This window comes from Hakea prostrata, chromosome 6 (assembly GCF_041222555.1).
Source record: "Hakea prostrata isolate BN-2017 chromosome 6, UWA_Hpros_2, whole genome shotgun sequence".
In the NCBI taxonomy this organism is placed as follows: Eukaryota; Viridiplantae; Streptophyta; class Magnoliopsida; order Proteales; family Proteaceae; genus Hakea; species Hakea prostrata.
In genome coordinates, this window is record NC_142605.1 from 6,779,958 (window position 1) to 6,802,462 (window position 22,505).

Consider the following 22,505-nt stretch of genomic DNA (forward strand, 5'->3'; position numbering starts at 1 on the left):
TGTTCCTAACACGTGGCAGGAAACATTGTCTCACTCAAACTAGAAAGAAGCAATGGATGAGGACATTAGAGCTTTGGGGGGAAAAAAGGACATAGGAACTGGTGTCTTTGCCCACAAGAAAGCAAACTATTGGGTGCAAACAAGTAATTGTCATCAAACACAGGGCAGATAGGACCGAAGAATAATACAAGGCAAGATTGGTAGCCAAGGCTTCACTCAGACTTACAGGATAGATTATCATGAAACATTTGTGCCAAGATGAATACAATTTGGGTTGTTCTCTCATGTACAGTAAATAAAGGGTGGAACTTGCAGCCAAGGAAAAAAATTCGACCAAAACACGAATTACGAATTTCGACCTTGCAAAAGGCCGAAATTTCGATTGCATCGAAATTTCGGTCCAAACTGGACACTTTTTTGGGAAATTGCAACTTCAATTTCGGGCCTCATATGGACTCAAAATGATTTGGATTCTTGTATACTACCTAATTCAAGCATATAAACACAATGGAACTAGTATTTTGCCCCAAAAAAGAACCTTTTTGAAAATTTATCATTCAAGTATACTACCAAATGACTTGTTCCAACAAGTGCAAACTGTATTGCATACAGGCAGAGAATCATCAACATACATGAATTGTTTGGTAGAATGGTTACATATACAAGAAGTCAACAAAATAAAATGACCAACTAGATCAAGCGATGGTGTCTCACATATATTAAGTTGAAGCCTATATATCATACATACATAAAATAAAAATACATAATTTTAGAAAATAATTATTAAAATCAGAAAATAAAAATATGGTAGTAAATAATAAAAAGATAAGTTTAACAAAACACAATCATAGATCATAGTCATAGCCTAAACATATATTAATTTCAAGGCAATACAAGATCATTTAAGGCATGAACGAAACAAAAATAAAAAAATGGGAGGTTTGGAACTGTTGGGTATGGGTCATGCTTCACATTCTATTGTTGCCAGAGTTCCTTTGTAATTGTTGTGGCTTAGGAGGTGTTTGGAGGCAAAAAAAAGAGTAAAAAAGGTTTGAAGGCAAAGGAGTCGTGGAAATTAGGTGAAAATGGGATAGAAATCAACAAAAACTAAGGAAAAACAAGTTGAAATGGTCGAAATTTCGGTCAAAATTTCAGTCGAACTGGTCGAAATTTCGGTCGGAATTTGAAACTTTTCCAAAATAATTGGAATTTCATTTAGTTTTTTAAAAATGCAGACATTTCAACCAAAATTGTCGAATTTTCTTCTATGCTTGCAGCAGCTAGATGTGAAGAATGCTTTCCTCTATAAAGAAATTCAACAGGAGGTATGCAATGAATGTACCACTGAGATATGCTACTACTAAGACTCTTGGGAAAGTGTGCAAGTTAACAAGGGCATTGTATGGGCTAAACCAATTTCCCAGGGCCTGGTTCGGAAGATTTCATAAAGTCATGGTTTTATTTGGCTACAAACAAAGCAATGCAGATCATACCCTGTCTATCAAGAGAGAGAATCCCGATACTATTGTACTTACTAGTATACGTGGATGACATTGTAATAACAGGTAACAATGAGGAGGAGATTTCAGCCTTGAAGACTTTTTTGGGAACCGAGTTTGAGATCAAAGACATGGGGAAGCGCAGATACTTCCTAGGACAGGAGTTAGCATATTCAGCCAGTGGTTTTTCCGTTTCTCAAGGGATATATACTCTTAATCCACTGAAAGAAACTGGAATGTTGGGGTGCAAGCCAATCGAGACTCATGCTGAGCCTAATTTATGCTCGAAGGCAAAATAAGGAGAACTGGTTGACAAGATGAGTTGTCATAAGTTGCTCAAGAAGTTGATCTATCTTATACTAGATCAAATATCACGTTTGCTTCAGTCATATTAGTCAGTATATGCATAATCCCTACTCCTTAGGACTTGAATGCAGTATACCGAATCTTGAGATACTTTAAGGCTACTCAAAGAAAAGGAATTTAAATTTCAACCGATGGACACTTAAAAATTGAGGCATACACAAATGTAGATTGGGCAAAATGTCTTGATGACTGAAGATCCACCTTTGGCTACTGTACATATGTAAGAGGCAACCTAGTGACTTACAGGAGCAAAAAGTAGGCAGTGGTTGCAAGGTCTAGTGTTGAATCCGAATTCAGGACAATGGCTCAAGGTATTTGTGAAGTGCTATGGTTAAAAGGGCTACTTCAAAAGCTTGGATCAAATTCAGAGATACCTATACAGCTGTACTTAAAAGTAAATCAGCAATTAGCCTAGCTCACCATCCAATATAGCATGATAGGACCAAGCATGTAAAGATCCAAAAGCACTATATTGAAGAGAAGATTGAGGCATGACTTATTTGTATTACTTTTGTTACCTCTAACTGTCAAAGGGCTTTCAAAGGGCTGATATTCTTACAAAAAACTTGAGTATCAAAGTCTTCAGTATTATCATTAGCAAGTTGGGAATGATAAATATCTATGCTCCAACTTAAGGGGGATTGTTGTAATGCAATACTAGTTATTCTATTATTACTGGTAGAATTGTCTTATCAAATTATTTTCATTATTTTCATTGTAATAGTCCCACATTAGGGAGACATGTTCTTGTTTTGGCAAGTTACTAATATAAATATAAAGGCATTGTTATGTCACTCAGACATAAGTCAGGATTTCTCATATCTTTTAACAAACAAACATCTTCCAAAATGTTGTTTAAGCCTTGCTGAGGTGAACCAAATTCAGGGCCAAAAATAGCCCCTAGGGTTGTTTCCATGAGCCTTATGGCCCCTAGTACCAGCAAGGTTATTTTGGTAACATAGCACTTTTTTTTAGTCAAAATTAGGGTTTAGTTGGGTCCATTATGTTTGTGGAACCCTAAACTTATCTTTGTTTTTTAATTTGAGTCCATATATGTTAAGTTATTAAAGAGTCCTTGTTGGATTCCTAAGTTGTGAAGGCGTCCTTTAGTTTTGTTTTGCTTTTTACTAGGACCCCATATCTACTCTTAGAATTCAATTTGGATTCTTCTACAGTGAAATATGAAGGTTCCTTGTTTGAGTTAAAGCAAAGAATAGACTAAAAGCAGTAATGGCTACCAGAAGAGAAGGAAAGAGGGGTTGAAGTTGTTGTAGGAGCAGTGGAAGGGGATTTGGTGCTCATAGGAGCAAAGGGAGGGGATTCAGTGCCCCATTAGAAAGGGAATGCATCAGTGTTGTCAAAGTGTCCACATCTAGGTGGCAAAGCAGTTTTTCAACTGCTTAATTGACGCTCCCCCCCCACCCCCGCTTTGTCGCCTTGTGTGCCTTATTGCCACCTATACGCTAAAGCAGCCGCTTTTTTGACATTTTGTACATAACTTTTTTTTAAATAAAAAACTATTCTACAAAACCATATATAAATTTAATAGCTTAGTCATTTCATAATCAAGTCCCAAATTGCAATGGAATTCCGAAGCCCAAAGTGACATAGGACCTCTACAAGCTCCGGGGTGCTACCCCCACACCCCTACTGGGGCGGCCTCCCCGGACTCCGTGCTTGTCGGCAATAGAATGTGAAGCATAAGCCATACTCAACATTGAGAATCAACGAATCATTTAATGGACAGTGACTTGGAAATCAGAATAATGAGATCTATTAATTTATCGTGTTTGTCCTGTGAGTACATAGTCATTGTTATGATGAACTTATGTTTGTTCTTTTTTTGGATAATTTTCATAATTATGATTCTTGAATGCTTTTTTTTTTTTGGATAAATGTGACTATTGAATGTTTTTTTAACTCATTATAGAAAGTAGTTGTATTGAAACATTTTGACCTAACCGCTTTGGTCGCCTTATTGCTACCTAGCCGCCACTTTTTTGCCTAATCGCCTAGGTGGAGCCCCAATCGGTTTGGTTGCCTTGACAACCTTGGAATGCATCAACTATAGAAGAGGAAAACCCAGGATCAATCAAATTAGCTTGGTGGAGCTTCGAGAATTTGCTCATTAGAGCAAAAGAATGCTCTTTGATACCATATTATCTTGGAATCCAAGATCTTGCTACACTATGGAGGTTCATCCTTTATTTATAATATATCTTATAAGATACAATATATTTCTTTGGATATGGAAGAACCAGAGAATACATAAAAGGACAATACACATTGTGAATGAAAGGAAAGATAGATTATTATACATAATAAAAGATGTTAGACATAATAAAAGGTGCCACCAATGGAAATATGGATTGCCAAAATTGTGAGGTGAGGCAGCTGAGATCTTCAACTGAAATAATGGAAAGTGGATATCATGCCATCTGTAGAGGATTTGCAGCATATGGAATGAGAATATGCCATCCGTAGAGGATCTACAATATATGGAATGAGATTATGCCATCTATGAAGGATCTGCAATGTATTATGCCATCTATGGAAGATCTGCAATTTATGGAATGAGAATTCCAAATCCACTGATACTTTACAAGAAAGTGGGGACTTTAAATAGCCTCACTTGGAGGGAAAAGACTTGGACTTAAACATGGAAACCAAATTGGACTCAACTAAAGAATCCTTTACAGACTAGGATCCCTTTACAACTCAATATATAACCACTAAAAAGGAATTTTCAAGAAAACAACTTGCAAAATTAATAACTAATTATCCAAAAGGAATCTCACTTTAAAAAACAAAAGTAGATATGGACTCACAAAAATATAAGGAAAATTACTAGACTCTTTTAGTGTCCAAAAGAAATGGAAAAAGGACCAAATTACACCATGTAGGGTTCGGCCAGCCCATTTGGTGCGCCCATTTGGTGCGCCCAATGGGCTTGGTTCTTGGGCCCAATTTGCTAGTTTGAGGAAGGGGGGCCAGCCTGCTTACATCAGAAACCTAGTCCTAGACTTAATTCCCAGGTCTGAAACCCAATTACAGCATAGTATTAATCCCTAAAACCCACATTCCTTCAACCCTCGGCCTGGCCAAAACCTTCAAGACCTGATACTAACCTTTGCCAACCTCAATTCCTCCTAGAGATCTTCAATTGCAAGCTTCCACAGCCCCAGAAGACTGTTTGTTCACAGACAGAGGATCCTGGACTAAGTCCAATTTTAGGGCATAATATTAGAACTCCAAACCCTATAATTTGATTTACATCATTCTCCCTTCCCTTAAGCTTTATCATATCATCCTTTCACCGAGTTTTCCCAAATTTTTCTCATTAGAGGATGACCTGGTGTAGTCTTAGATTGATAGGAGATCAACTTGAACTCAATAACCAGGATTTGGGATGAACAGGTAAGCTTGAACAAGTCAGAATTGAATGTAGCATCCCACTTAAGAGCTAGGGTCAGGTCAGCGTTTGTGTTTGATGTCAGGTTTAATAAAGTTGCAGGGTGGAATATATTTTGGAAACTACAACTAAATCAGGTTAAGTTTGGGCTCCTAGTACAAATAGGATTGAAGGATAATTTCAGGCAAATGTCTGGGTGGACGGAACTCAAATTTAATTAGAATCTCCCTTACAACTAGGAAATTATTAGACCAAAATGCCAGTAGCTTTAATGGATAGATAATGGCTGGGCAGAACTCTCACAGAAAACACCTTATATTTGACCTTCGAGAATCAAATAAAGATAGTAGCAAGTTTACCAATGCAGCAGCTTACTTGAATTTGGAACCCAAGGATGGATTAATAAACCCTTATGGTTGGATGGAGCAGTCGATGGGAATCGTGTAGGGGATGTGAACAACTCCTTGAGCCCTGCTTCTCAAATCTCCCATTATCTCATCCTCTTCAAGTTTGCTCTCCCACCCAACACTAAGGTGCACACAGTATTTCACGGATTGGCAGTTGAAGAAGGTAGTAGACACCAACATAGTCATTCAGCCACCTCCCCTCCTGTTTAGTTGAGGACTGAGAATAGTGGCTTACCCCGGAGAAGCTGCTTGATATTCGCCATTCACCACGGGAAGACTTTAGCTGCTGATTCAGTGGAAGGCCCTCTTGTGAGAACACTCGGGAGGATTTTGGAGAGGTGTACACAGCCAATTCCCAGATTTTCACCATGAGGACAAGGTGAGACTCAAAAGAGGGAGTGTTGATATGCCCCTAGTATCATGGGCATCCAAGCGAAAGAATAGGATGGGAAGCACTGGATCACCACTAGCTGCTATAGGGGACATTTAAGAAACAAGGCCAGCTAGAAGAGACGTGTTTCAACAGGAGATTGAGGAGAAGCCACACCCTGGGTATATGCAGCAGGATAGAGAAAATGGTCCAGCTGGCAAGAGAGGATTGGAGAGGGAATAGTAGTTAGTTAGGAAGGTTTTGGGTTACGTAAAAGGGAAAGGAAAATGGTTAGGGTTATGCATGGAGTCTATAAGTGAAACAAGAGGGAATTCCTGGGGAGAACTCAGCTCTCAGGTGAGTTGTTAGGGTCTATATGGTGTAAAACCCAAACCTAGGATTTGCCTTCAGAATCTATTAAAGTGAACCAGCAGTAATTTAAGAGTTTATAAGCTTGTGCTTATGGGATTAGGGCTGAATAGGGTGGTTCTAGGAATAAAGTTAAGTACGGTCATGACTAGGAGTGAGGGTTGATTAAATTTCAATCGTGAACCTTGCTGTTATTTTAGATTCAGAATTGAAACTACATGTTTTAGGATTCAGGATGTAAGGACATTAAGATTTAGGGTTTCTAGGAGGTGGCTAGGGCTAGGGTTAAGGTCGAAGGTAAAGGAGGAGGGGTTAGGGATGATGAATCTAAGCAAGAGGTTGGTTTTAGGTAAAGGGTTTGAAAAATATAGGTGAAGGAAGGCTAGGGTTTCTAGGGTTTTGGGGAATTACGGCAGCAAAGTAATTAGGATTTAAACTATGGTTTGGTTTGTCCAGTAGGGCTGGAAATCAGAGGTAGGTCATTAGGGTTGGGGGATGAGGTTCCTAAAGTTTGGAACAGGATCTAATAGGTAGATTAGCTTAGATCTAACCTTGAATCTTTGGTCTTTTGAGAAGTTCAAAAATTCCAGAAAATTTCTGGGGAAAAGAAAAAGGAAAAGAGGATTGGGGTTTAGGGAAGAAGAAGGGATTCAGTCTTTCTAGGGTTAAGCAGGTGATTTGGGCTAAAGTTGCAATGCGAAACTAGGGGAGGGGAGAGATGAGATTCCCTAAAGGGCATGGGAATTGGGGGAGGGTTAGGATTCAAGGAGAAACTATGGCTGCTGAAAGCTAGGGGATGGGGAAGAAGGGCCGCAAAAGAGAAACAAGAAAGAGAGCGGTAGGCTGCAAGTGTGAGATTGTTTGCAATTACTTGAGGAAGAGAGAAGAGGTTGAAAAACTGCAGTAACTAGAACACCAACAGCAGCTGCAGACCTCCTTCCTCAGGAAACACACAACTCGAATACTCACCATCAAATTCCAAGTTTATTCAATAATCAAGTTTGACCTTTTTTCAAGTTAGGCCTTATTTATAGCATTACATTAATGAACTCGCACTAGGACTCAACATTAGAAGGTGACATAGACTAGGAGTCTTAACTAGGACTCCTATTCTAGCAAGGATTCTGAATTAGCTTATCCATAAATGATTCTATAACAAAAAATGCATAAGACTAGACTCCCTGTAGAGCCTGAACTACAACTAAGGGGAATCCTCTCTAATTAGGACCAGGACTCTTCGATAACTTGACCAAAACAAAAGTAGAACTAGCTTCTCAATAGAACTTGGGCTACCACTGTGAGGAATCCCTCTCTAATTAGGAATCCTAGCTAGACTAGGAATTTTGATAACTTAACAGGGAAGTACTCAAATAACAAAATAAAGATAGACTTGGACTCCTGAGTCCTGAGAAGATTTGATTTGAGCTAGATCAACTTGGATTGGACTAGGGGTACCCAAAATGACAAAAATACTCCTATGCTAGCCGAATTTCTCTGGGCTTGCTGGCTGGGCCGTAGATTACTGGCAACCTCCCTAGGCCCTCTTTTTGGGTGGTCCTGGAGCAGGCCCACATCAATTCTCCTCTTCTTAGGGAAACTTTGACCTCAAATTTTATGGTGATTTTGGGGAAGTAACATGTGTGCATCAGTTTGTACGACCCCTAGCAAAAGTCAAGCAAGGTAGGAATGCTAGGAATGGAGTCTTCGACTCTAGGGACTTTCTCGAAGAACCATGGGGGCAAGACAAAGTCGGTATGTTCATGCTTGAAATCCCATCATGTTTTTAGAATCTTCATTATTCCTAGCTTCCACTAGTATGGTGATCTTCATCATGTTGTCATGAACATCTCTAGTACCATCTCCCACCTTGTGCTTCTCATGTCCAGAGTTGGAGGCTCATACTCTAGGACTTAGGTAGCTTATAGTGGAGTACTCTCAATTTCTTCCTCACCTTGCACCAAGTCACCCTTGATTGTCCTGGTCTCTTCTTCTCCAAGAACCTCATCTACTTATATAGCCCCCCTCATTTAGTTTCAAAGATTACCTCTTCTTTGGATAGAACAAGATCAGGAGCTATGTTAAAGGGATAATGAACTTCAAATAGAGAAATTACTTCTTCAGGCAAACCTTCAGCTGGTGTTGCTCAACCTCGTCCTTGTAAACTATAGCAGTATCATGTTCAGCCTCCATAACCTTTTTATCAAGGGCTTAAGTCAACTCTTGGTCATCCACTGTCTTAGCCACGTTGCCCTTGTCAATTATGTTACTAACTCTGGGAGGAGCTTCTAGATTGGTGAAGAAGGTTCACCCTCTGGTTATGGAGTTTCAGCCTCAATGATTATGGTGAAGCAAGGGTTGCCTCCTTGGCTAGGTCCTTCAGATTCGTTGGGCAGAACCACCAAGTACTGCGGTGTGGTACTAGAGTCAGTCTGATTTCATTTTGATTTATCCTGAAAGCTTACATTCCTTGATATCTGCTGGAAGGTTTAGCAGTAAATGTACAATCATCTGGCTTTTATGGACGAATTTGCATGTATTCTCCCTACCTATAACGTTGACCTCGTTGTCATACAACCATGGTTCCAATTAATGATATCAGAAACCCTCATAGGAACAAAATCACCCAGATCTCCTCAGAGTAAAAATGGAGACTGATGGGCATCTAAGATTTACCTCCAGTCTGTCATCGTTGAGGAAGGACACTCTATAGGGTTGGGGTGCCTTTCAATTTTAAGGTTAGCCCTCTTAATGAAGTACTTAGAAACCACATTAACACTACTGCCATGGTCAACTATCACTTTAGCTAGGGACTCTCCTAACCTGAGTCTAGATCTAGTATAGAAACACACTTCTCCAATCTTCTTCTCTTTCTGCTATCAAAATCTTGACATGTATGAAAGGGTTATATTCAAAAAACTCATCAAATGAGGGTAAGTTCTTGAGCACTTATTTGTGGTCGCCTGCAGAATCACCCATGGCTCTGGCTACTGCTGATTTATAGCCCTGATACCAATAGATGTAAACCCCAAACCTACGGTTTGTCTTCACAATCTATTCAAGTGAACCAGCAGTAACTTTAAGCCTGTGGTCACAGGATTAGGTTGAATAGGGTGGTTCTAGGGTTGGGGATAGAGTAAACTAGGTTTGGTTATGGCTTGGAGCAAGGGTTCATTGAATTTCAATCTTGAACCTTGCTGTAATTTTAAATTCAGAACTGAAACTTCAGGTTCTAGGGTTTAGGATGTAACGGTTTATTAAGATTTAGGGTTTCTAGGGGTGGCTAGGGCTAGGGTTAAGGTCGAAGGTAAAGGAGCGGTTAGGGATGATGAATCTAATAAGAGGTTGGGTTTAGGTAAAAGGTTCGAAAAACTAGGGTTTCTAGGGTTTTAGGGAACTATGGCAGCAAAGGAATTAGGCTTTAAACTGGGGTTTGGCTTGTCCAATGGGGCTGGTATTGAGAGGAAAGGTCCTTAGGGAAGGGGGGATGAAGTTCTTAAAGTTTTGGACAGATCTAATAGGTAGACTGGCTTAAATCTGGCCTTGAATTTTAGGTCTTTTGAGAAGTCCGAAAATCCCAAAAATGTAAGGAAAAATTAAAAATTAAAATTAAAAAGTGTCAAAAGTATGGACTGAGGTTTCTAATTAGAATAGAATTCCGTTTCCTAAAAAGTCTATAGTTAGCTTATTATTTCTATTTTTTTGTGTTTCTTTTTCTGGACTCAACTAGATTGTAACTATAAATACACTATTGGGGCCTATGAATCAAATAGCTTTAAGCAATATCTCACCAAATTACAACATGGTATCAGAGCTATGTCAGACCTGAGACACCAACAACCCTTCACAAGTCATAGCAGGCCTTTGCAGGTTTCAAAGAACTAGAAAAGCTTCCACCACCATCTCTCACCTCTGTAACTTCATTCCTGCCTCTAACGAAACCTCCAACAGACCTTAGTCACCTTAGTCACCATAACCACCATCGCCTACCCCTGTGGAACCATTCCAGCCCAATCAAACTCCAATAGCCCTTCTTTAAACCTAGCGATTGATCCTAGAAGAGTCGCCACAACTTTCTGACTCTTCTAGGGCCATCGCCTGCCTTCCCAACTTACCCAGGATCGCTCCTAGGAATGTCGTCTACTTCTTACAACTCTCCTAGGATGATCTGAACTCTAGAAACAAAAGAAAAAAATATTTTCTGTTTGTTCTTCAGTCTGCGATGGTGTTTAGTCTTTTTTTTTCCACCCAAATAGCCTTCATCAATGCTTAAAAATGATTCTTGGTACATTGTAGGTAGCAACGAATGTTTTCTGAGTTCGCATGGGCCTGTTTTGTAAATTCAAATAGTTACAAGGGGGATGTTTCGTAAATTCAAGCAGTTACAGAGATCTTTTTGTAAATTCAGATATTACCAGGGGGTTTTGTGTACACTCAAATCCAAGGATCTGAATGTAAATTCGAAAAGTTTCAGGGATCTATTTGTAAAGTTGAATGATTTCTTCCTACGATGGTTGATCCCACATCACCCTTGTCTAATACATCTAAAGAGTCTCTCATGTCTTCCATTTATAGGGATCGTGAGTTTTCTCCCCTCCAAATTACCACGCTTCAGTTTCCCTAGCTGTTAGTGCTCATGGTCTTACTGGCCATCTTGATGGGACATCTACCAAACCTTCCACACCTGGTCTGCAACTTTCCAAGTGGTACACAGATGAATGTTTGGTCATGGGTTTTCTCATCAACTCCATTGAATCAAACATAGCAAAGAGTTATCTCCTCCTTCCTAATGCAGCAACTATTTGGAAAGTTGCTAAGGATACATACTACAGAGTAGGCAATGATGCACAGTGCTTGAAATTAGATGGAAGATCAATCAGTTGCAATAGAAGGACCTTGCTCTTTCTTAGTACCATAACACTCTTCGAGGATATTACCAGACTTTAAATTTCTATGGGAAGCTTATACCGAAGAATGTTGAAGATGCTATTGTCTATCAACAATGGGAAGATAAACAGAGAGTTTAAGATTTTTTGGCAAGATTGAATATAGAATTTGATCAAATTCGCGCACAGATCCTTTTTAGAGAGCTATTCCCTTCTCTAGCTCAAGCCTGTGCCATGGTAGATACAGAGGATAGTCAACGGACAATTATGGTGCAGACTCTGACATCTGATAGATCTGCATTAGTGGCTGGTTTTGGCAATAATAAACCCGATTCTGGTGATTTTTGCCCACTAGTAAAGTGCGAGTATTATGGAAAAGAGCGTCATACAAAAGACAAGTGTTGGAAGTTGCACGGATGTCCAGCAAATTCCCGTGAAGGAGGTAGGGATGGGAATAAGAGCAACAATCAAGCATTTGCAAATCAAGCTTGTTCTGACACCCTAAGTACTCGAGCACCTCTTTCTTCAGATGAGCTCCAGCATCTTTACCAGTTGATGTCCAGACTTGACTCATCTTCTCCAAAACCGACTTCCAATGCGAGTGTAGCTTCGCCATTGTTCCCTCTTGCTGATCCACAATTCCCTATAGGTATTTTTGGTTGTCACAATGTCGATTTGACTTATCCCTCCTGGATTATCGACTCTGGGGTAACGACCATATAACAAGCCCATCTACTTTGTTCCATACTTATTCATCTATTCCTTTTGCTCAGGATGTTTGAACGAATGATGGGTCTCTTTCCTGTATCTCTAGGAAGGGATCTATTATCTGCTCGCCTTCTCTTACCCTATCTAATATCTTGCATGTTCCTAAGTTTTCGTATAACCTGTTATCTATTAGTAGCCTTACTCGTGATATGAATTACAAAATAATATTATTTTTCCTTCTCATTGTGTGTTTCAGGACCTGAAAACGGGCGTATGATCAGCAGTGGTAAACAGAAAGGGGGGCTTTACTTGCTGGATGGGTCCCCATTAGCTCTTTCTACAGCCTCTAGTTCTGTCTCTCCTGCACTTTTTACCTTATTGCAGTGGCATCATCGTCTTGGCCACGTTCCTTTACCTATTTTGTCCAAGTTATTTCCTGATATGATTAAAAGATGTAATTTGAATGACTTTTATTATGAGGCCAATATTTTGGCCAAACAAACCAAATATGTATACCCTATTTCAGATCATCATAGTAAAATTCATTTTTCAGCCATTCACTCTGATGTGTGGGGTCCTTCTCGAACCGTGTCTTTATCTAGTCATTGATGGTTTTTTACCTTGATTAACTATTGCACTAGGACCACATGGGTTTACTTCACCAAAAAAGTGACGTTTCCTCATGTTATCAAAATTTTTATAATATGGTTGGGACTCAGGTTGGGGCAACAATCAAAATCCTTCATACAGATAAAGGAATTGAGTACTTGGGTGGAGCATTCCCTTCCTACTTAGCAAACCATGGCATCAAACACAAGACTAGTTGCGTCAACACTCCATCTCAAAATGGGGTTACCGAACGCAAGAATAGATATCTACTAGAGGTAGCACATTCCCTTATGTTTACTATGCATATGCCTCCTCGTTTTTGGGGTGAAATAATTCTTACTGCACCATATCTAGTTAACCGAATGTCTTACTAAGTCTTAGACTAGTGCTGTCCCCTTAAAGCTCTTTTAGGGACAACGGCCTTTACAATGCCACCTAAGGTTTTTGGATGTGTCGCCTTTGTCCAGAACCACCATGTTCATGGTAAGTTGGATCCTCGCGAGTTAAAGTGCATCTTCTTGGATTATCCTCCTACACTGAAGGGGAATAAGTGTTATCATCCTAGTTTCGTCATTTCTTCGTCTCCATAGATGTTGTGTTCCAGGAACAAGTTCCTTATTTTTCCCCTACAACTCTTCAGGGGAGAGTCTTAGTGAAGAGGTTTAATGTTGATTCATCCTTTCGATATTTCTCCTGAGATTCCTACAGATGATCCTTCTTTGGAAGATGGAGTGACCAGACAGCAACAGCTAGTGGACGATGTGCAGGGGGAGCCTAGACCTTTAAAGACCTATCAAAAAAAGCAACAAGTGACCCCTTCAGAACCAAGCCAGTTAAAAGCTTCCGTTCCTCCAAGTGATTCTGTCTTGAACCCTGCTTTTGATCCTACTTTGGACTTACCAATTGCATTAAGAAAGCAGCATCGAACTTGCACCAAACATCCTGTTTTCAATTATGTTTCATATCAATCCCTATCCCCAGAATTTCAAAGTTTCATTTCCTCTTTGTCCTCTCCGTTCCTAACACTTGGTAGGAGACATTATCTCACTCAAACTGGAAGGAAGTCATGGATGAGGAAATGCAAGCTCTAGACAAAAACAAAACGTGGGCTTGGTGACTTTGCCTACAAAAAAGCGGACTATTGGGTGCAAATGGGTGTTCATGAACAAGCACAAGACAGATGGGACCATTAAGAGGTACAAGGCAAGATCGGTGGCCAAAGACTTCACTCAGACTTATGGCGTTGACTTCTAGGAGACATTTGCCCATGTTGCCAAGATGAACACAGTTCGTACTATTCTTTCATATGTAGTTAGTAAAGAATAGAGTTTACAACAATTAGATGTGAAGAATGTTTTTTCACATGGAAAACTCCAGGAGGAGGTATACACGGATGTACCACCTAGGTATTCTACTGCCGAGACTCATGGGGAAGTGTGCAAGTTAAAGAGGGCTTTATATGGGTTGAAGCAATCTCCTAGAGCGTGGTTTGGAAGGTTCCATAAGGCAATGATATCTAATGGCTATAAGCGGAGCAATGTAAACTACACTTTGTTCATTAAAAGAGATGGTTCCCAAACTACTATACTTTTAGTATATGTGGATGATATTGTGATCACAAGCAGTAGCAAGGATGAGATTTCAACATTAAAGACTTCTTTTGGAACTGAATTGAGATCAAAGACACAGGAAAACTCAGATATTTCCTAGGTTTAGAGTTGGTATATTCTGTCAGTGGTGTATCTCTATCTCAGAGGAAATATACATTGGACCTTCTTGAAGAAACTAGGATGCTAGGATGTAAGCCTGTTAAGACTCTTATTAAACCTAACCTATACTCGAAGGCAAAGGAAGGAGAACCAATTGACAAGACAAAGTATCAAAAAATTAGTGGAAAAGTTGATCTTATCTATCTCAAACTAGGCTTGACATCACATTTGCAATTAGTCTTCTTAGCAAGTATATGCATGATCCTTACTCCTCACACTTAGATGCAGTATATCGGATCTTGACGTACTTGAAGGCCACTCTAGGAAAAGGGGTTTTAATTTCAGCTCATGGACATTTGAAGATTGAGGCATCTACATATGCAAACTGGGCAGGATGTCCAGATGATAGGAGGTCTACCTCTGGGTATTGTGTCTATGTGGGAGGTAAACTTGTGACTTGGAAAAGCAAGAAACAGGATGTGATTACGAGGTCCAGTGTTGAGGTCGAGTTAAGGGCGATTGTTCAAGGCATTTGTGAGGTACTGTGGCTGAAAGGGCTACTTCAAGAGGTTGGGAAAGATTTGGAGGTTCCTATACAGTTGTACTAAGATGGTAAGTTAGCGACCAGCATAGCTCACAACACAGTACAATATGACAGGACTAAGCATGTGGAGCCTGACAAACATTTCATCAAAGAGAAGGTTGAGGTTGGATTGATCCATATTACCTTTGTTACTTCAAACGAGCAGCGAGCTGATGTGCTCACAAAGAGCTTAAGCACAAAGGTATTCAATAGTATTATTCGCAAGTTATGCATGATAAATATCTATGCTCAACTTGAGGGGGAGTGTTGAAAGTATGGACTAAGGTTTTCTAATTAGAATATGATTCCATTTCCTAATAAGTCTAGAGTTAGTTTCTTATTTCTATTTCTTTTTTGTAGTTCCTTTTCCTACTCAGAGTGGGACTCAACTATATTGTAACTATAAATACCTTATTGGGGCCTATGAATCATATACCTTTGAGCAATATCTCTCCAAATTACAACAAAAAGGGACAAGGGGATTATGCTTAGGGGAAGAAGAAACGACACATTCTTTCTAGGATTAAGGGGGTGGTATGGGTTACAGTTGAAATCAAAAACTAAGGGAAGGGACAAGGCGAGATTTCCTGAAGGGGATGGGAACTAGAAGAGGGGTTTGGGAGACATAGGGTTTAGGTTTCAGGGAGAAACTACGGCTGCTGCAAGCAAGGGGATTGGGAAGAAGAAGGGCCGCAAAAAAGAAAGAAGAAGGAGAAAGGTACAGGCTGGAGGTGAGGAACTGTTTGCACTTTCTTGAGGGAGAGAAAGAGGTTGAAGAACCTGAAACACTGCAGTAAATACAATACCAGCAGCCGCAGGCCTCCTTCCTTAGGAAACCCATGACTCCAATATTCAACTTCAAATTCCAAGTTTATTCAATAATCAAGTCTATCCTCTTTACAAGCTAGAGGCTTTATTTATAGCCTGACATGAATAAACTCATACCAAGACTCAACATTAGAAGCTGACTCAGACTAGGAGTCGTACAGGACCTAGGACTCATATTCTAACAAGGATTTTGACTTTGCCCATCCTAAGATGATTCAAATTACAAAAGATGAGTAGGACTAGACTCCTTGTAGAACTACAAGAGGAATCCTTCTCTAATTGGGACTCCTAACTCGACTAGGACTCTTTCAATAACTTGACCAAAACAAACCAAACTTCAAATCAAAAGTAGAATTTGGGCTACTACAATAGGAACCCCTGTCTAATTAGGACTCCTAGCTAGACTAGGACCTTTCCATAACTTAACAAAGAAAGACTCAAATAATAAAGTAAAGATGAACTCCTAACAAGATTCTGATTTGAGCTAGATCAGATTGTGTTGGACTAGGTCTACCCAAAATGCCCCTATGCTGGAAGAATTTCCCCGGGTTGCTCATTGGGCCACAGGGCACTGGCAACCTGCCTGGGCCTTCTTTGGGTGGTCCTGGATCCAGTTCACATCACTGTAGTTGTTCCTTGCTGTAGTTTTGTGTTTGATGTTAATGGAGGATGCGAAGCAATATTGTTAGTTCTATACTTGATGTCTATTCAGCAAAATATTATTGAAGTAATACCTATTCTCTGCTGTTTTAGTTGTTCTATACTCTTTTGTTCCCTTATTCATGTTTGATTGTGAGCTATATGCCATAAGTGGTGTCAAATTTGCAGTAGCAAGTTTATTAAGGTCTTAACAGTTTATAACCTCACTCATAATGAAAATTGAAGTTGCTGTCTGCAAGCTTGTTCCTGTGGAATTCCCTTATGTTTGATCAAGCAAGCTTGGTATTTGAGCTAGTCAATCCCTCTAGCAGTGTGAAACCCAGGTACAATTTTGGCTGTTCTTATTATTCCCTCATTTTACTTATCCAAAAACAAATCTGTTTTGGTGATTATTTTTCTTTCCAGTTGTTAAACCAAGTCGATCCATCCATTTGATGTCAGAGTTTCAGTGTACATTTTCATTTCTAATTGGTAAATTTGAGTTCAGCTTGGTCCAACTTTAACTCACACATCTGCTCCTGCTATGAACTTAAAATTCTGCCCTATTGCTATGATCTTGAGATACCATTTATACGTCAATTCTGGCTTCAGTCTTATTTACCATATGATTATGTGCTATTGGAAACCTTTCCTTTTCTTAAGTTCATTCTCTCTGAAAAGTTATTGGTTGGCTATTTTTGAACATTCAAATATAATGTTACACTAAGAGGGCTTATTTCCCACCGTGAATATCCACCACAGCCAAATATCATTCTTCTTCCGACCACAAACCTGACGCAACAGAATATCCTAATAAAACCAACCATGCTTTTAGTTATTTTTAACAATAAAAACCAATAATGTCTAAGACAGCAATAATCAGGTCATTCGTAGCCCTGTGGACCACTGGTTTTGCTAGATGGCAAATGACGTGCTGGTTATAATGCCCAAAAGAATCCATAGGGATGTACTTATAATATAAAAGGAAAACTTACCAATTTTCTTAAAATGCGCTCATAGTGAGAGAAGGGTTGGGCAAAGGCGAAAAAGAGCACGATGCCAGAGTTGTTAGGAGACAAAGCACGTTTTATCAATTGGTGGAGAATGAATGCTCCACTGGTCTCAACGCAGTCCTCAATGAGTATGACTCTCCCAGTAAATGAAACCATATTTGCATTGTTGAATCTTAAGGCTTCATCAAGCACATTGAAAGAGTGATCCATGTCTCTTCTTTGAAGCTGGTCAAAAGACTAAAGTAATTGATTAGAAAAACGCAATAAGAAACAACGGCAACAACCATAAACTTATCCCAACTAAATGGCGCTGGTGCATGGATCCTATAGAGGTTAAGATAGTAAGAATCAAGAAGGCTAAAAGGAGTAAAAATAAGCAAAAAGGGAGGGGGTGTGGGGGCAAAGCAAAAGACCATAACTCTTTTTGGTATCATTTTTCATTCTCATTTTTACCTGATTAAAAAGAAATTCGTTGCCAGATACCATTTTTGACCAAAAACTGTTTGGGTAGTCTACAACTAGAATTAATTATGGAATGACAATAGATGAGGTGATATATAAATAGCTTTATCATATCCATTTTGTCCTATTCTGCTCAGGCAATTTTTTCAAACAACTCATAAGCATCTGACATTAAACCACACTAAATACATCTCTAGGACCTTGTGAACCACCACCACCACCACCCCGTTGTGGAGTCACCAAGGGCAAAGCCGAAATATGGCTTCCATGTCGGCTGCTCCAGGGAATGAGTTAAGATTCATCTCTAGAGAACAAAACCCAAATACAACAACTCATGTCAATTAAATCCAAACACACAGTAGTCTGTTATTATCATATTAACCTTTAACCTCTGAAAAACAAACCACCAATGACGTAAGAAAACGTGCTAATTGGAACAAAAAATTCAAGTTTTCCAAGCGAAGGGGATAAAAACCCAAGAAACCTAGCAGGTGGATGGGGTTGCAGGTTGAGGAGGAGGAGAAAAAAATAGAAAACTGAACAATGGTTTCTCCAAATTAGTTCTCAAATCCACAGAAGCTGCAATCTGACTGGTGAGCGGGCATGCTTGAATCCAGGAAAGCTAACGAGAAGAATAAGCTGAAGACAGTGATACTCACTTAAGGTTCAAAGAATATGATTCCTCAATACAAGACTTCGTCTGCAAAACTGCATTTTTGCCATAAAAACCTGCGTTATCCATGAGACCGCCTAAGCGCACCCCCCCCCGCCAAAAAACCCCAGCCAAAAAAAAAAAAAAAAAACCCTGAAGAAGCACACAGAGAGGACGAATCTTACCGTTATGAGTACAACACTAAACACTGTGTGGTCATCAGAGAAACCAACCACAACGAAGTTAACATTCAATAATTGATTTAAATGCGAGAAAGAATGACACTCAAGTCTGTGCGAGGAGTGTAGGGTAGAACTATACAAACTCTTTTCTTTTCTTTTTTGACCGTTTCAAAAAGAATAAATTACAACCTTGATGTGCGAAAGGTAACAAGCTGGGCTTGGGATTTGGGGGGGTGGGAAGAACGGCTAGGATTATTTATTTTTCCCCTTTTTGTCGAAAGAACAAACTTATATTGTGCTCTCCAATTGCCCGTGGTGTGTTCAGAAAGCAGTTTTATGCACGTATCCCTCCCTCACTCATCCATGAGTCCGGATCAGCTCCCCAACGGTTTCTGACCACACAAAGCAGTGGGGCCCACGGTGAAAAACACTTTTTGGAAAAACACACAAAAAAAATTTTAAATTTTACCCGTGGGCCCCACGTTTTGTGTGGTCAGGAACCCGTCAGGGAGCACTCTGTGCTACCCCGACGGGGTGAGGATCCAAATTCCTCATCCATACCTTATGATATCCAATCCAAATCTAACTTCAAAAACCAACAAAACCATGTAAGTCATTAATGAGTTGTTCAATGTTTGGTATTGGAAATTTATCTTTAATAGTTTTTTTTTTTTTTTTTTTTTTGGAAATGATGTTCATCCGGGCCAGCTTGCGCGCACCACGACTACATCCTCAAGGTGCTTTTTACATAATTTATATAGGCAGGGCACCCCTAGCCCCAAGGGGATTCGAACTCTGGAAATTTATCTTTAATAGTTCGAACATTAAGTTGTCTATAATTAATACAAATCGCCAAGTATGGACTCTTACTCAAGTATGTGGTAACAAAGGAATCTGGTAGTTGATGTCCCTTGGAGGGCCAATCCTCACCTTCATATTTCCAAACCTCTCCATTAGCCACCACATCCTCAATAACCTAAATATGAACCAACAATCCTTTTGTGAAATCCCTCACCACCCTAACCCGAAAATCTATGTAATAGGTCCGAAAATCCGAAGTGAAGATAGAAGACAACTGTGAACCATCTCATTTAAACCCATTGGGTCTGACCTATAACCAATGGATGTCGATGATGAAGATCCTATTATAGAAACATTGATTGACTTTGGAAGAAGATGCAACTTGAATGATGATGGACTTGGAAGATAGACTATGAGTACAGTGTAAACACAATTTGAGGATCTTACAAAACCAAGTAAGACTCTTTCATAAGTTGGAAAAGGACCCAAGAGGAGCTTGTGGTTTTTTTGGACCAAAAAATCATTTTTGGCAAAAAATGTATTGTTTGGTCAATTGCCCTAGTCACCCCAAACGACTAAAGCTCCCCGAGACAAATTTGGTACTTTTTGGAAACTAAGTTTCCGAACCCCTATATATTCAAACTTCGATCTAATTCGAATCACTTTGTCATTAAGCTATTGGAAAATATCAGAAGAACTCTGGAATACTCTCTCCAAGGCCAAGGAAGATCCTCAAGCATCCGTGAGACTTTTCACTCGAAGACTCTTCTTCTTTAAGGTTAGTAGATATTCTCATTCCTTCTAGATCTATATTCTCCATTGAGTCTATCCATTGTTGAGATCATGAGGAAGGGCTTATGTTATTGTAATGGCCTACTCCTTCATTCTCTAAGTTTTAGAGTGAATCTCCATTCACTCTATTCTTTTAGTGAGTATCATGGTGTGATTTTGGTAAAAGCCTAGCATAACTATCATGATTGTTTTCCCTTTTGATCTTATTGATTTCTTATCCATGCTAGATCCATTTTGAGGTTATTTTCTGACCATGATCTAATGTTTTCTTATTCCTACTCTAGTTTATTTGTGAAATTTGTAGACTGATTTTTGACTAAACCTATTATATAACTCGTTAGATTTTTATTCTGATGACCATGTTTGATGCCTAGATCATGATAGATAGTCTCCTTATACTATTTCAAAATTTTCCTATTAATTTTGGAGTGTTTTGAAACTCGAACGATGAATTTCTGATCAAATTAGGGTTTTATGTCTGTACACAGAAGGCTTGGTCGATTGGCTTGGTCGCCCTAAGCGACCAAAGGGTACAGTGACAACAACTATCCCTATTTTGGTCGTGTTTCATCTCCAATCCTTTAGGGTTTATTCCTAATACTTAATCCTTGTATGATTAGGGTTTCTTTGGTAACTTTGAACCTACCCTTTGATCTATTCTCCATAATTTTTGAATATAGCTTAAGGTGAGTATGTTCACTCACAATTAACATAATTGCATTCTTCATTATGTTAGAACTTGTATGTATGATTTAACTATTGTCTACTATCTTAGGACTTGTTCATTACTGTTATATCTCTGTAATTTCAGAATATGATCCATATGTTGATTTGCATACTTGCAAGAATGTGATTGATTGATTCTATTGTGAATGGACCAATGATATGATGTGTGTTTCAGAATCATATTGAGATGTGATTGTCTAGGTTGTAATTGTGGGATGGGAATGCCCTTTTGGTTTCTCGGGACACCAGTGGAGGTGGTATGGGACGCCTTCCTATGGTGCACCTTGGCCCTTTTCACGATTACTGGATGTCATACCTAGGACTTGTCTAGACGTGTTTGGCTAGGAAAAACCCCATCATATTTCACCCTATCAACGTGGTTATTGATGCCAAGTGACCCTTGGTAGCAATGGGGATTGTGGGCTCTCAAGATTGGTATCCAATCCGTGAGAGGACACAATCACATTGTGGAGGCCATTCATTGGTAAGGTCGCACATAATAAGCCAGGGATCATGGATGCTCAAGACCGGTAAGCAACCCGTGAGAGGACTTGAGAGCTTCTCATTTATTATATATGGATGACCAATAGGGTTAGAGTCTGTAGTCCGAGTTGGTTGGAGCCATATGATACGATGACTCTAGGGAGAAAGATACTAGAACGGATTGCCTGGGGCATGGAAAGGAGGTATCCAACTCCGAGATTGATATGACTCAGTAAATGATATGCATTGGGCTAGGTATAATCCTTACACCAATAGTGGAGTGAGAGAGTGGTGACATAAACCCCAGCCATGGAATGTCTGAGATGGATGCCTTGACCCAACTACCGTGGAGAACCCAAGATACAGAGATTGTTGAGGGAGTGACTGAGACTACCCAAAGGAGTATGATGTTCTATCTTAATGTGTGTCTGCCACTAGAGACTAGCATATATAAAGTTAGAAGCATAATTGCATTACTGTCTTATATCATATTGCATCATGCTTGTTCTGAACTGTTTGTAATTGTTATTTGTGATTAAACTACTTTTTGAGTTCTTTTGAGCTCACCCTTTGGGTTTGTTAGATGACTTTGCAGGAGAGGAAGAGATCTTGAGCTCCTGTGGTGAGGACTCTTCCCTATATGATGCAGCTACGGAAACAGTGGGAGAAGATAGTGGGCCATGGTACGACCCAAGTGCCAGCTTGGACTACTATGACGACACCCATTAATAATGACAGACATCGTCTTGTTCGCCATTGGGAACGTGATCTGGATGTATATCCTTAGATGCAAGTGTACAAGCCCAAGGAGAAGAAGGCGAAGGTTGAAGTAGAAGAAGAAGAAGAACTAATGGAAGACTTAGATTGATTCTTAGACTTATTTATCTCTTTTTTTCAAACGGTTGTAATACATTAGAGTTTTGATCTACCTTTCCGCTTTAACTTTAGAGTTATCTCCACTATATTCTATCAGTGATTTATAATTGATATCATTTATTCTGCACTCTGATAT

The 22,505-nt window shown here is 39.5% G+C and overlaps 1 protein-coding gene across 5 annotated transcripts in view; it reads right to left on the reverse strand.

The window, feature by feature from the left end:
* ELP6 (elongator protein 6) overlaps window positions 1-18,912 on the reverse strand; it is a 74,443-nt gene extending 55,531 nt beyond the window's left edge. The window contains exons 1-3 of one of the 5 annotated variants that reach the window (XM_089158574.1): window positions 18,695-18,912; window positions 18,517-18,565; window positions 17,378-17,620 (exon numbers count right to left, since the gene is read on the reverse strand). In XM_089158574.1, the coding sequence (XP_089014700.1) occupies window positions 17,378-17,605 (228 nt within the window). In that variant the 5' untranslated portion in view covers window positions 17,606-17,620; window positions 18,517-18,565; window positions 18,695-18,912. Of the gene's footprint in view, window positions 1-17,377; window positions 17,633-18,516; window positions 18,587-18,694 lie in introns of all 5 variants that reach the window. The other 4 variants (XM_089158575.1, XM_089158572.1, XM_089158573.1 and 1 more) reach the window with 4 other exon arrangements.
* Window positions 18,913-22,505: the final 3,593 nt, after the last annotated feature.